We start from the raw sequence: 13,980 nt of genomic DNA, 5'->3' as shown, positions 1-13,980 counted from the left end.
CACCTCAACTAATACATGACATTAGTTATGAATATAACAGCAGAAAATGGGAAAATTGTTTCTTTCCAATTTGGGAAGTTTTACAGACATTTCGTTTGCTGCATAGACTAGGGGCCGAACAATAGATTCAGCCTGAACAGGTCGAGATAAATCCCTGAAAGAATAGTGACCCAATGTCACCCCTCCAAATCCAGGTCAAACTATATTTTTCTCTCCACATACAGATGACATACAGTGCAGATATTTGTACCCCATTGGGTAAGGGCAGGCTTTTCTCCACGAGGAACCCACATTCCAGCCATACCCACTTGGGCCGACACTCTCACACTCTCTCCCCAGTCCTCTCCTACACTCCACAAACTCTCACACAACTAGCTCTCCATCCTCCACTGCAACATTTTTCCCAGATCAAATTACACTGCCAGTGCTTCGTCTACACCGTTCATGCAATATATAGACTACACATAGTATACCCTGCTGAACCCCAGCATAGACAATGCCAGAGATAATATCATACCTTGAAACATACAGGCAGACAATGGTGTTGACAACAGCACATAAAAAGTGTACACTTACTGACAATGGCACGTGCAGAGAAACAGGAGGTAATGAAGACACGGGTCTGTAGTTTTATACAACAAATATCTGTAGGCAGTACAGCAGTAAAAAGAAATTAGCTCTCAAACCCACTTTGCCATGACTGTTGTGAGGCCATGTTATAATGTGTAGCTTTGTTGGGGCTGCTCTGTTTCTGACATGAGCCCAGAATGAGTATACTAATCAGCCAGTATTAACTCAGATACCCTCTTCAGTACAGCTGACCCATACGGTCAGGTGCAGATATGAACTGTGTCATAACGAAACACACTTTTTCATCATAGTCTGTAATCTGATATAAAACATTATCGACTGTTTCTGAAAGTCTGTAAAGATTAATTCGTATCAATTAAATTAAAGGGAAATTTTGCTAAGAATATCTCCAGTCCTGTGAAGATGTTGAACAGTTCCAGCGAGTATATAGGCTCTAACATGGCACAGAAACGAAGAGAAATGAGGAATTATTAATCTTGAAGACAAACAAAACATATATTGTCATGTGCTCAAAGCATGTTCCGATATCATACCCCAGTGTAGACCACACATTACAAAGGGAATGACATTATCAACAAAGTTTCCTCATGATTGTGATGATTACGTAAAAGGGGTTTAATGTGTCGTGTTCAAGATTATGTACCTAAAGCCATATGCATGCAGCATACCGACTTCGAGCCATATTTTACCATTCCATGTTCTATCCCCTTAATACCGAGCACCAGGGTAACAACAAGGAACATTTTTTAACATCTTTTGGTATGATGTGGCCGAGGATCGAACCGACCTTCCATTCTCCAGGCAGACGCTCTATCCACTAGACCACGGTCTGATAAAACAATAAGCTACGACTTAAGTGTTGTATAAATCTGCTGGAATCAATACAGAGCATGTGACCCACCTGTTCCCCTCCTGCTGTGGCTGCGGCCACTGAAACATCCGAACCACTTCATCTGGAGCTACACAGTGTAACCAGATATCCAATAACTCTTATATCATCAAGCTTCTCCTCACAAGGCTACGATTTTCTCCACAACATTGCAGTCAAGAAGCTCATCAGAACACATAGCTCACAGTTGAGGATATATATCCATATTGATTTCCTTCTCAACTCAAGTCATATGGGCCATCACTTGAACCACAAACTGTGCACAGAACATTCAACCAGATAATCGATTTAAACACATCACACAGAGAATCGGACTAGGTCCTGCTGGGGTTTCTTCATCCCTCCGTTCGGACACGTTTGTGCGTAAACTTGTGTAAACTTGGCGTAAAATGTCAGCGTAGACCACACTCACACCTGAGCCTCAGATGGTGTAAATGCACGCCTGGTCTCTATTACGAAGACATTACCCTACAACACAGCTAATGTTGCCAGCGATGAGGCTTGGCAGTAGAGGATTAGGGGCTGTGATGCCAATATATCCGCTTCCAACCCAGCTTTACACCCAGGACAATCCTATTGTCAGCTCTCTCCACATGAACTGTGAGGTTAGTGAGTTCCTCTGAAATGTGGTATGTTACCCCACTGGATTGAACGCAAGTGTTTATGATTTACCACACAGATTTCCGGAATATTTCACAATGTTTATACCACAAGTGTGCAACACAGTGTGAATTATGGTTTGACAACCATTCACTGAATTCCTTGTGGAGAGAAGATTTATTTCTTCAATCAAAGCTGATTTGTGAGCAGTCTTAATCTGGTCCACTTTATCACCTGACAGTGGCCTACACAGATGAACAAGGCCTGGAGGTAATCAGAAGATGTCTTGTTGATGAGGTTGAATACATCCACTGTCGTCACAAACACCTCATTACCGTGATTTAAGTTCAAACAGATCCAAAGGAGCAATACTGTTTTAAGAATCTGTGAAAATTTTGTAACATATGATTACATTACAAAAATTCTCTATGCATTCTGAAGGATGCCAACATTCTTCACATGGGAGTCTGTAGGTTACATGCACCTGGGTCAAGGGCCGGAGTTGATTATGGAACAATAGCTGTGTTGTCAAAGTGGAAAGTCCACAATTGACAATGGCTAAAATGCCTTACTTATATCATCTACCTGGTGGGTAAAGTCGATGGACAACAGTATGGCTCTGTCATCAGACCAGCTCACTATCAATCTGCAGTATGACATCCATCAGCAGTATGACATCCATCAACAGTATGACATCAAAGTATCCATCTTCATTATGACATCAAAGTATCCATCGTCAGTATAACATAACAGTAGTCACTGTCAGTATGACAAAGTATCCAAAGTCAGTATGACATCCATCAACAGTATGACATCACAGTATTCATTGTCAGTATGAAGTAACAGTATCCATCGTCAGTTTTACATAACAGTATCCATCGTCAGTATGACATCAAAGTATCCAAAGTCAGTATGACATCAAAGTATCCATCGTCAGTATGACATCAAAGTATCCATTGGTTCATCCATCAGTCTAAGCGCACACTATTGCATGTTCTCTCCAAGCCTTTGGAATACTCCACTGAGGTAATCCAGTCAGCATGCCTGGCAGGTAACAAGATCCACGTTATTATCCCCCATAAAGAAGTCTTACTTTTACTTCACTGTGGCAGTTTCACACAGTGCAACGGTGCTGCTGTTGCGATCCTGTGTTGCATGGCCGCCCAACGCGTGATGTCAGAACCAGACATCTAAATCTCATTTTTGACAATCACTTTACAGTTTTTCACCTGATTCTTTTCTCCCAGATACTAAATCACCAGATTCGCTGACACAGAACTCACAGCCCACCATTCACAAACAAAATGTCAGTCATCTAGATTATAATTTCCGTCAATGGGTTTATGGACAAGTGAATCATTCCTTGGTAAATAGGAACTCTGTGTCCAAGAAGTTATTACATCATACACAGCTTCAACAATAGACAAACACAAGCCTTCACAGTTCACAGTCTGGTTGCCATGTGTGTCCTGTGATGAGTAAAACAAACAAGTGATCCCTGAATCCTTCCCCTCATCATCTGGGCATCTTCCCGACCTGCCCCTGGTCACCGCCTGAAGCTCTGTCGGCTGGGCTGACACTGGGTAGTTTATATGATGAACATCCCGCGGACAGGAGCCTGACCATCTGGTGAGTGTAGCCCACACAATAGTTGGTGCTAGATTAGTCTTAAATCAACACAGCTAGATACACAGCAGCCATGCCAGTAACACAACACCCCATCAACAGGCCTGATATCCTTCAACTGGTGGTTCATGAACATCTGCAGGTAGATGACAAACTGAGTCTGGTCTCAGTTGTCTTCTTCCTATGTCTATAACTCTTTCACATTCTTCTCAACAAAGGTGTTGGTCAAACAGTTTTCTTAAAAACAACATTAAAAAAAGACGACTTCCATTGCCATCAAGCCAATCAGTGATTACCAGTAGAACTCCAACACTGTGTTCAAATCTGTCTCAGTCGTCTCAAGTTCAGATTCTTCTCAGCATTGAAAGATGGTATTTGGTCAGAATATTGCCTTCAACATCAAGCCAGTCAGTGATGATTCCACCTCCAGTATTATATTTCTTGTAAACTCCTTATGAAGATGACAGTGCTTCACTGCGTAGACAAGCATAAACATACATCGCATATAAATAGACCTGAATACCAGGAAAAAGCCTCACAAATCTTGCATTTTGCAAGATTGCAAAACCACCTTGTATCTTGCAAGAATCCAAATTCCACTTGCTAGAAGCACCCTGCTGATGTTATCTCTACTATTAACACCACTTTATCTGTGTCAGTGAGAGTGAAGCTTGTACAAAACACACTTCATGTCTTCAATCTCCACCTCAGACTCCCGACTCCTTAGAATTTTCATAACACCAGTCAGGGTGAATTATTTCAGTTCCAATGTTTCTCGAGTTTGGCGCTGACAGTATGCTGTGTAACTCAAGCCAGTCTTTTCATTCTAAATTACTATAAAAGCTTTTAGGTAGACTGCACTCAAGTCATTTACATCATAGTTCCTCCTTCAAGGTGATGTAGGCTGATATGACTGTGACAGATATACAACCCATGCTCCTACATCCATGAATGCTTCACACACAGCACTGACTGGTAAATCAAGCTATCACATCTCTCTGTGATGACCTTAATTAAACTTGCTCAGATAATTGCTTATGCGGCACATAGCCAACCAAACTATTAGTCTTTGTATCCTTCTAAGTGTAAGTCTGTCCTCATGGTAAAACATCTAACAGATGACCCTGTTAGTTCTCTGAAGCCATAATGTTTAAGCTTCAATGGCATCCTTCCGGAAACTGAAACGTGTCCACTGGGAAGACATAACAGTCTTGTATGTATGATGCACTTCTATAAATCATTGATGTAAAACATTAGAGTGCTGAGCGCATCACTAATCACCACGTTTCAGTTCTATTGACAATCTTCTTGAAAAGTCAGTCACAGTTGCGTGAGTGTCCATTCAGCTCAGACATAAAACAACATGCACTTATTTTACCATCAGGTCTTGCAAACAAGTCAAAGGGTTCACAAAAGTCAGCATAGAGTCCCCTTCTCACAAAAGTCAGCATAGAGTCCCCTTCTCACAAAAGTCAGCATAGAGTCCCCTTCTCACAAAAGTCAGCATAGAGTCCCCTTCTCACAAAAGTCAGCATAGAGTCCCCTCCTCACAAAAGTCAGCATAGAGTCCCCTTCTCACAAAAGTCAGCATAGAGTCCCCTCCTCACAAAAGTCAGCATAGAGTCCCCATCTCACAAAAGTCAGCATGGAGTCCCCTTCCCACAAAAGTCAGCATAGAGTCCCCTTCTCACAAAAGTCAGCATAGAGTCCCCTTCTCACAAAAGTCAGCATAGAGTCCCCTTCTCACAAAAGGCAAAAATGTAAGCCTGACTACTGGAGGAAAAGAGTCTTCAATCAATCAAGTCACACAGGTTGCGAGGTCGCCAGAGACGCAGCATCACTCACACCTCACAATGAATGCTGCGGGGCATCTTTTGTAACAGTAGATACAGCAGACATAAATGTGACGGCAATCATCTGTGCAGCTGTCTTACTGTGGGATAACACCTGGAGGTGTGACGATCCGTTCCGTGCACTGCCTGCACTCCCCATGTGTGATGCCAAGTCAATAATTCAGGAGGCAATCACATCTCAGTGTATCGGCTTCAGAAACCTGCGTGAAGGCCTTGTTCCAGCACTCACCAGAATACACACCAGTATACACAGTACATCTCCACACAGTACCTGTGGTATACCCCCCTGATCATGCATTCAGCAATACCAGACCATGACAGCCATTATCTGCCATTCATCCTGAACAGAACTATTTTCCATTCAACACGATTGTATCCCACACTAAAGGTTAATGAATACGCGTCTCACTATTTCCTCTTCTGATGACTACACTGACAAAATGTCACACAATATTTCCTATTAACTCCATAAACTATTCATCAGCAAGTCTATCACAAGTCACAGGAGTTACGGTATTACTTCATGTAATGTATCCACACAAGCTGTCGACCTCAAGCTTACTGTCCCTACCTAGCGTCAAGCTATGCAAGTGTATTTGAGCTATGTGGCCTGTTTCAATATAAACCCCTCGGGGTGACAATGATCTTTTCATGCCAGGTCATCCTACATGTCAGTGAAGCTAGTCAAGGAGATCCTCCTTTGAGACCCTGCCCCTCTTGAACAAGCCTGCTATTGCAGGACCTCTGAAGATGAAATGCAGGTCTTATGCAGGAACATGTAAGTAGAAACAAACACACTGCAGTTCACGCCTGTCGGGGAACGAAACAATACTATACAAACACAGACAGTGGGAACAGCAGACTAACATCTAGTCTCTGAAATGAACATATCGTACGGAAAAAACAGTTGTTCAGTTATCTTAATAAAAATATAATAAAAAGGAGCCTGGTGACTCTTCATTTTCGATCTAGACTTGCCAAACATTATAGACTTGCATGGGCTGTAATTGATATATATTTGTATCAGGGTCTGTCAGACAGACTATGGGAACAGCTGTCTGGAAGGAGCCACCGAGATTGACGGGTGGAATGTGTCCCTGTGTCAGGGTATATGTGCCATGTATGGGGCTCCTGTTACCATGGGTTACAGGGTATGCACCTCTGGTCTGGTGTCCGGTTGACCAATCTGACCAGACACCTGGACATCTCCCACAGACACTGGGTGATAATGTGTTACATTCAACAGCTGTCACCACTAGGAAGTGCTACACATGAGACAAGTCTGGTATTACCTAGACTTACAAAAGTAGGAGTCCAGGGGACCCCCAATAATTAATGTCAAGGGTCCCTGCAGGCAATATGAGGGTCCTGTAAAGTAATGAAATTCTGTAGCGTACTGTACATTTTGATAATTACTTTATAGATTGAATGAATCAATGATCATGTGGACAGTGGTCATGACTGATGGATGAAATAACAGACACCCATAACTGCTCTGGATGCGCTGTAGGTACAGTGGGTATTATTGTGCATCCCTTGGGATGCAGTATATTTTTTTTCTGCATCCAATCTCAACATTTGTGAGTACTGGACGTACATATATTGTGTGGCGTAAAACCCTTGGATAACACATGATAACATACTGTAATAGTTTTCAATAAATACTCGACAATAACATGTCATCTGGTTTGATTTTAATTGTATCATTCCCACTAATTCAGGTAATTAATTGATCCTTTACATTCGTGTCAATTTATAAAATATTCCAACACATCGGTGTATGTCAGTTTTATTTTCAGGTTTTTAATTTTCAACATGTCCACAAGAAGCATTTTCTTTAGTCAGATAATTTCAGAGGTTTTTTGGTTATTCTGTCTTTTGATTGATATAATAGATATAATAGTCTATGAAAACTTTTTTTTTTAAATAATTGTAATTTTTCTTCTTCAAAAGAACCTTTCCTCTTCTGCCGTTTTCAATCAAGGAAACTAGACATGGTTTAGTTTGATCTAGACATGCCTAGGCTTTTAGAAAATAAATATCTATAATATAAATTCCACATGCATGGCCCAGGACAAGCTCTCTCGTCTCCCACAACTCAGATCCTACACAAGCTTTTATATGTTTAGTTCATTTTTTATAAATATAAAAGGAAATACAACAACAAATTCAATTATCGCACACATACACACATTTTTTTTATTTGTGGCAAGAACCCCCACAACAAATTATTTTTCTCGCCACTCAGATTCAAGAGATTGACCCTGACAGACCATCAGTATATTTCCTGACCACCCACAGAGATGACCCTACACCAACACCACTGCCAACATCCAGCATCCTAGCCTTGCTCCAAGTCTATACTGAATGATACGCATGTATGTGTAGTAACTCCATCTTATTAATTGACAAGTCTAGATAAATAGACAGGATGCCACTCTTTTAAAGAGACAACTTCTTATTATTAATATGATCTCGGAAATATGTTTCAACTATTGATCATTTCCTTAGAGACTTGTGCAAGTCTAACAGCCTCCATACATATGAATGTATAACATTATCCCCCGCTAGTCCACATGTAGTATAACTCCTCCAGCATGTTGAACCAAGTGGGGTCGTGTCCTCAATTCCACCTCATCTGTATCCAAGTGTAAGAGATACCATGTGTCGACAAAACTCACATTCAATTGACAAGCATCTCAGACAAGTAGCTACAACCATTGCCTGGGTCTGTTGTCGTATCCCACATATGTGGACATTTAATCAAAATCTGTGTAATAGATAGCCATGGCTATTTCAGTCATGGGGCTTTGTAGTGTTGATGGTTTATCATGGAATTGAGGATTTACATATCCAGGGTTTTACGGGAAGCAAAATATTGAATTTAATATGCATAAATATTGAGAATGGATGCAGATAATATCTGTTGTGCATCTCATTGGGAGAATGGTAGTCTGTCTTACAGACCCTGATGTGAGTCTAGGAGAAGGGGGCTGGGCAGATCCACAGCATGTAAACCATTATTCATTATTTATTGTACTTTAACAGCAAAACATATTATCATGGTAGGTATCCTTCTATGTTGGGGGATTACCATAGTTACGTTTGAAAAAGGGTGGTGGCCCCACCCACCCACCCATACCCACACCCACACACACACACACTCAATCTGCCACTGAAGGGAAAGATCTGACCCTGATACAAATATATCCAAACCAGCCAATGCAAGTCTATAATGTTTGGCAAGTCTAGATTACTGCAAATGAAGAGTCTCTAGGCGATGAAATACGATGAATTAAAAAAAAAAGGATTAAAAAATCCCAAGCTAAAACAAAACTGTTTTTCCCTAGTTCATCTTCCAAGGGAATCCCTGCTATGGCACAGACAGGCTGAGATAGCACAGTGGTTGAAGCACATGTCTGGCACACCAAGACTAGGGTTCTATTCCCAACAGTAGTACAAAGAAGAAGTCCATTGCTTGTGTTTCCCCATGATAGTGCTACAACATAGTAAACCCTCACTCACATCAAAGCTGGCTGTAGGATGATTACCACATGTTTTAAATGAACTAAATTAACATGAAACACACTCGGCCATGTGGATGAAAACTCCACCAGCTATTTCCACTACCATCATGGGTATGCATACAGAGTTCCATCACACAAAATATTATTAATGAATTTCTCTCTTCACCAAAGTCCTGACCCACCATGTTGATCCCGTTACATGAAGGGGATCACATTTCAGGTCATGTCACCTGCTCTACACACTCATTTGCCTAATTCTCATCTGGAATATATTGGATTATTGAAGCCTCTCCACACAATTTTAACGCTGCTGTCAGTAATGTTCAGCTGCATGACGGCAGTCTGTAAATAATCAAGTCTGGAGTAGACAATCCAGTGATTGATATCATGAGCATCGATCTATGCAATTGGGATACGATGACTTGCATCAACCAAGTCAGCGAGTCTGACCACCCGACCCTGTTAGTCGCCTGTTGACTTTTAGTCTTGTCTTCTCAGCTTCATTGCTTCATATTAGGGACAGATTGATTAAATATGTTGCTAAAAGACTGCCCATAGATGACAGTTCGAGTTGCGCAATGAACATATTATTATACCAGCTGATATGCGCAATGAACATATCATTATACCAGCTGATATTCATAAAGACAATCATAGCGTGCATAGTCTAGACTTCGTCTCTGTAAATACATAATTTTGAAAGAAACAAGCCACTACATTTAAATTGAAAAGAAGCCCCAGTAAGAAGATAACCTGTGTTTTGTTTGTTTGTTTGTTGTTTAACGCTGCACTCAGCAATATTCCAGCTATATGACGATAGTCTGTAAATAATCGAGTCTGGACCAGACAATCCAGTGATTGACATCGTGAGAGCATCGATCCGCGCAATTGGGATCGATGACATGTATCAAACCAAGTCAGCGAGCCTGACCACCCGATCCCGTTAGTCGCCTTTTACGACAAGCATAGTCGCCTTTTAGGGCAAGCATGGGTTGCTGAAGACCTATTCTACCCCGAAATCTTCACCTGTGGAAAACACCTGTGCTTCATATAGGATTATAGCATTACAGTAAGGGCTGGGGGCTAGGTGGGATGGAACATAACATGGTCCAGGGACTCCGAGACAGATTCCTGTTGCCCTGCCCCCATTCCTTCACATGGTATGTTAATGTGTCTCTCACTTCTCCGTATCCCTGAAACAATGACAGGTATGTGGCACTGTCACTGACACTGGAGAATGTCAGGCATGGTAAGTGGGGGATATCAGGTGTTATTGCCCATTTAGACTGACCGCTCCCTGCAGCCATCCATCAGTCCGGCCATTGGTCACTGTCACTGACCAGTGTGTCCAGCCACATGCATGTACACCTGGGGAGAGGGGGATGGCTACTTGAGAAGGCACAGGTCAAGAGTTAATGAGATACCTCAAACTGACCACTGGTAAGAAGGTGAACATGATGATCTAAAACAATGCTGTGTTTGTTTGTTTGTTTGTTTAATACTGCACTAGCAATATTCCAGCCATAGGACAGGGCCTGTAAATAGCTGAGACGAACCATTGATCGATATTATGAGCACGATCAATGCTGCCGGGGTACCATAGCACACAATCATCCAGATGGCCAAGTTTTACCACCCAATCCAATAAATTACCTGTTTCCTAAATTCTAAACGAAATACCCACTGCAGGTGATGGTGAGAGAATGCTCCTTTATGCAATATTGCATCTATACATCACATAGCCCCGAAGCCCTGTGAAGATCTGGGTCAGAATGGGTCTTCAGCAACCCATGCTTGTCGCAAGAGGCAAATAACGGGATCGGGTGGCCAGGCTCACTGACTTGGTTGATGCATGTCATCGTAACCCAATTGTGAGGATCAATGCTCATGACAAAAATCACTGGACTGTCTGGTCTCCATTATTTACAGACGGCTGTCATATAGCGTGAATATTGCTGAGTGCGGCATTCAACAACAACAAAATAAAATTGCTGTGACATATTTTTGACAATTCTTAAACAGAGAATATTCCTTTTCTACGACATGGATGACATGCAAATAAAAACTGGAAGGCATGTTATGCATGGATAATTTATCACAGGTGAGTGTCTGAGAAATCTTTAACGTTTCCCTGTATGACAGTGGTCTGTTTACAATACAGGCTGACAGGAGATAGAGGATGGGGACTGACATTGGGTGTACAAAACAGGAGTGGAGGAGCCCTCATGGAGCCACATCAAGCCAAGGGCGTGCAACCTGATTGGAGCCAAAAGCAGCATTGGAATCTATGTGTGGAGCCAAAACCAGAGATGGAGCACACTGGAGCCACAGGCAGAGCTATGGCAAGATGTGGAGCCAAGACCAAAGTTTAAGGCTCTTCCTGAAGACTGAGCTAGGCATCAGTAGAGAGTAGCTATATGTGTAGCCAAGGGCAGGGGTGGAGCCATAATGGAGCCACATGTATTTGAAGCCAGTATGTGGAGCCAAGGGTCACAGAGGATGGAGCCCTCAACTGAGAAAGGAGATAGATGAGGAAATTACAAAGAATGAACCTCCTCATGAAGCCAAACAGATGTGACCTGAGCAACAAAGCCAGACAAGAAGGTATGTCAGTAGTTATCCTCAGTCAGTTCTTGTACCAAGGCCACCAGTGACTGTACATGACTTGATACTATACAATGCAGCATGCAAACAAGGAACTAGCCTTGCTCCAAGGCTGTACTCAAAGAAAGGTCCAAGGATGTGTAGTATAATCCCCCTAATAGGCAAGTCTAGATATGTGGACTAGGGACTCCAGTCTGTTATAGGGACAACTTGTTCTTCAATCATTTACATAATCTAGAACTTATGATCTAAACTAATAATTATTGCTTTAAGAGACTTGTGCAAGTCTAACCATGAACATGTGACACTGGAAACAAGTCACAGTGCTGTAGCCACCAGACTCCCATCCACAAACATGCAAGTTTATACATTACAATATTCAGCACACAAGGCTGACTGACTAATGCTAAAACCTAATGATGCTAACTTGGCACTGCGCCCTCAGGAACATAATGGTATGTTTGAACTGATTAAAACTCATAAAAACATAAGGACTCTTTGCTGAACTCATTCTCTGAACAATTCTCTGGCAGGACTTCTTCATGTTTGATGACAATGTGAGATGTCAGGAATAGGTCTTCAGCAACCCATGCTTGCCGTAAAAGGCGACTATGCTTGCCGTAAAAGGCGACTATGCTTGCCGTAAAAGGCGACTATGCTTGCCGTAAAAGGCGACTATGCTTGTCGTAAAAGGCAACTTACGGGATCGGGTGGTCAGGCTCGCTGACTTGGTTCATACATGTCATCGATCCCAATTGCGTGGATCGATGCTCATGATATCAATCACTGGATTGTCTGGTCCAGACTCGATTATATAAAGACCACCGTCATATAGCTGGAATATTGCTGAGTGCGGCGTTAAACAACAAACCATCCATCCACCATCCATCCATGAGATGTCAGGTCAGCTGAACACACAAGATTGGCTAAAAAGATAAGGCTAAATATAATTGAAGGTTACATTGATGCGCTTGTTTTAGCACACTCACTATTATGATATATGGCTAGATATTCACTAAGAGTTGTTATAGCAACCTCAATAATATACGAGAAAAAATGCGCTTGTTACAGCACACTCGGTGATATAAGGCTAAATTTGCACTTGTTATAGCACACTCAAGAAATAATGCTAAATTTCTTGTCATAGCACACCCAAGAAAATAAGGCTGAATCAGTACTTGGTATAACAGACTCAAGAAAATATGGCTAAATTTGCACTAGGCATAAGACATGCAAGAAAATAATGCTGAATCGGCTGAGTGTGGTGTTAAACAACAAACAAACTTGTTACGGCCCACTCAGAATGAACCGGTTGTGGATCAGTTCCTTGAACTTGCATGTTGTTCTGATCAGCAAAGCACAAGCAGCATCCTCATCAGCTCATCAGCTCACTACCTGTACCTGCCCAGGTGGTCCCCCACTCACGTTACACCACCTCCAACAAGTGTTTGGGCTGCAACTCATGTGAGATGTACTTCCAGGATGACTAATACCTACAAGCAGTGGTAATTGGACAACCGATAGCAACATCTAGCAAACCATCTACATTTAAAATCCGCACTTTACAAATCTCAGCATGGGCACCTTGCCCAGGTTTGTCAGGGATCAGCTCCTATTATTTCAGGCTAATCAGAAACTCACAATCTATCTCAGTGCTTCATGTGTATGTTTTAAACTAGACTAACGCTGAGTCTCTGAAAGTATGACAGAAACAAACAATTCCATTTATATTGAAAAGGAGCCCCAGTGAGATAGGGAGATTCAGACCCTGTGGAAAATCTAGACTTGCTTCATTCAGGGTTATAGCAATACAGTAAGGCCTGGCATAGCTGGGAGGAAGGGAAAATAATATGGTTCAGGGACATACAGCAATGAGACAGACAAGTTCAAAACAAATGACAGTTAATCAAGACAGTTATTAACTACATCTGAACTGAGAGCATCTTCTGCTAGCAGAAATATTCTAGTAACTGACAAAGAAAGGATTTTTTAATTTTTATTCAACACAATTTCGATTTGGGAGCAACACTGACTATTGACCATTTTGATGAGATCCTTAATACACTATATTGTTTTTCTAATTTCTTTGTCTAATTTGTCTTTAGTCAAGATGAAATCAGAATCAGATTTTTGAAAAAAATTTTAAAGTGCTTTTTGAAAGTCTGTCATCATTGATGAATATGGTGAAGAGTACCATCAACGAACATGAGGAAAGAGTTTTTAACTGATTACAATTCAAAGGGCATGTTCCTTCCTCACTGACCTACTCTGAAGTTGATACCCAAATCAT

At 41.6% G+C, this 13,980-nt stretch overlaps 1 protein-coding gene across 4 annotated transcripts in view; it reads right to left on the bottom strand.

The window, feature by feature from the left end:
* LOC124116994 (glutamate receptor-interacting protein 1-like) overlaps positions 1-13,980 on the bottom strand; it is an 81,802-nt gene that overhangs the window by 34,649 nt on the left and 33,173 nt on the right. Inside the window, exon 1 of one of the 4 annotated variants that reach the window (XM_048401688.1) lies at positions 1,493-6,155. The exons of the other annotated variants lie outside the window; for them this stretch is intronic. Within the exon in view, the coding sequence (XP_048257645.1) occupies positions 1,493-1,544 (52 nt within the window). The 5' untranslated portion in view covers positions 1,545-6,155. Of the gene's footprint in view, positions 1-1,492; positions 6,156-13,980 lie in introns of those variants that run through there. 4 annotated transcript variants of the gene reach the window in all.

Source organism: Haliotis rufescens, unplaced genomic scaffold, assembly GCF_023055435.1.
Source record: "Haliotis rufescens isolate VD_foot unplaced genomic scaffold, xgHalRufe1.0.p SCAF_23, whole genome shotgun sequence".
Lineage (NCBI taxonomy): Eukaryota > Metazoa > Mollusca > Gastropoda > Lepetellida > Haliotidae > Haliotis > Haliotis rufescens.
Note: the sequence above shows the minus strand (reverse complement) of the source record. Positions and strands in the feature narration are given on the sequence as shown.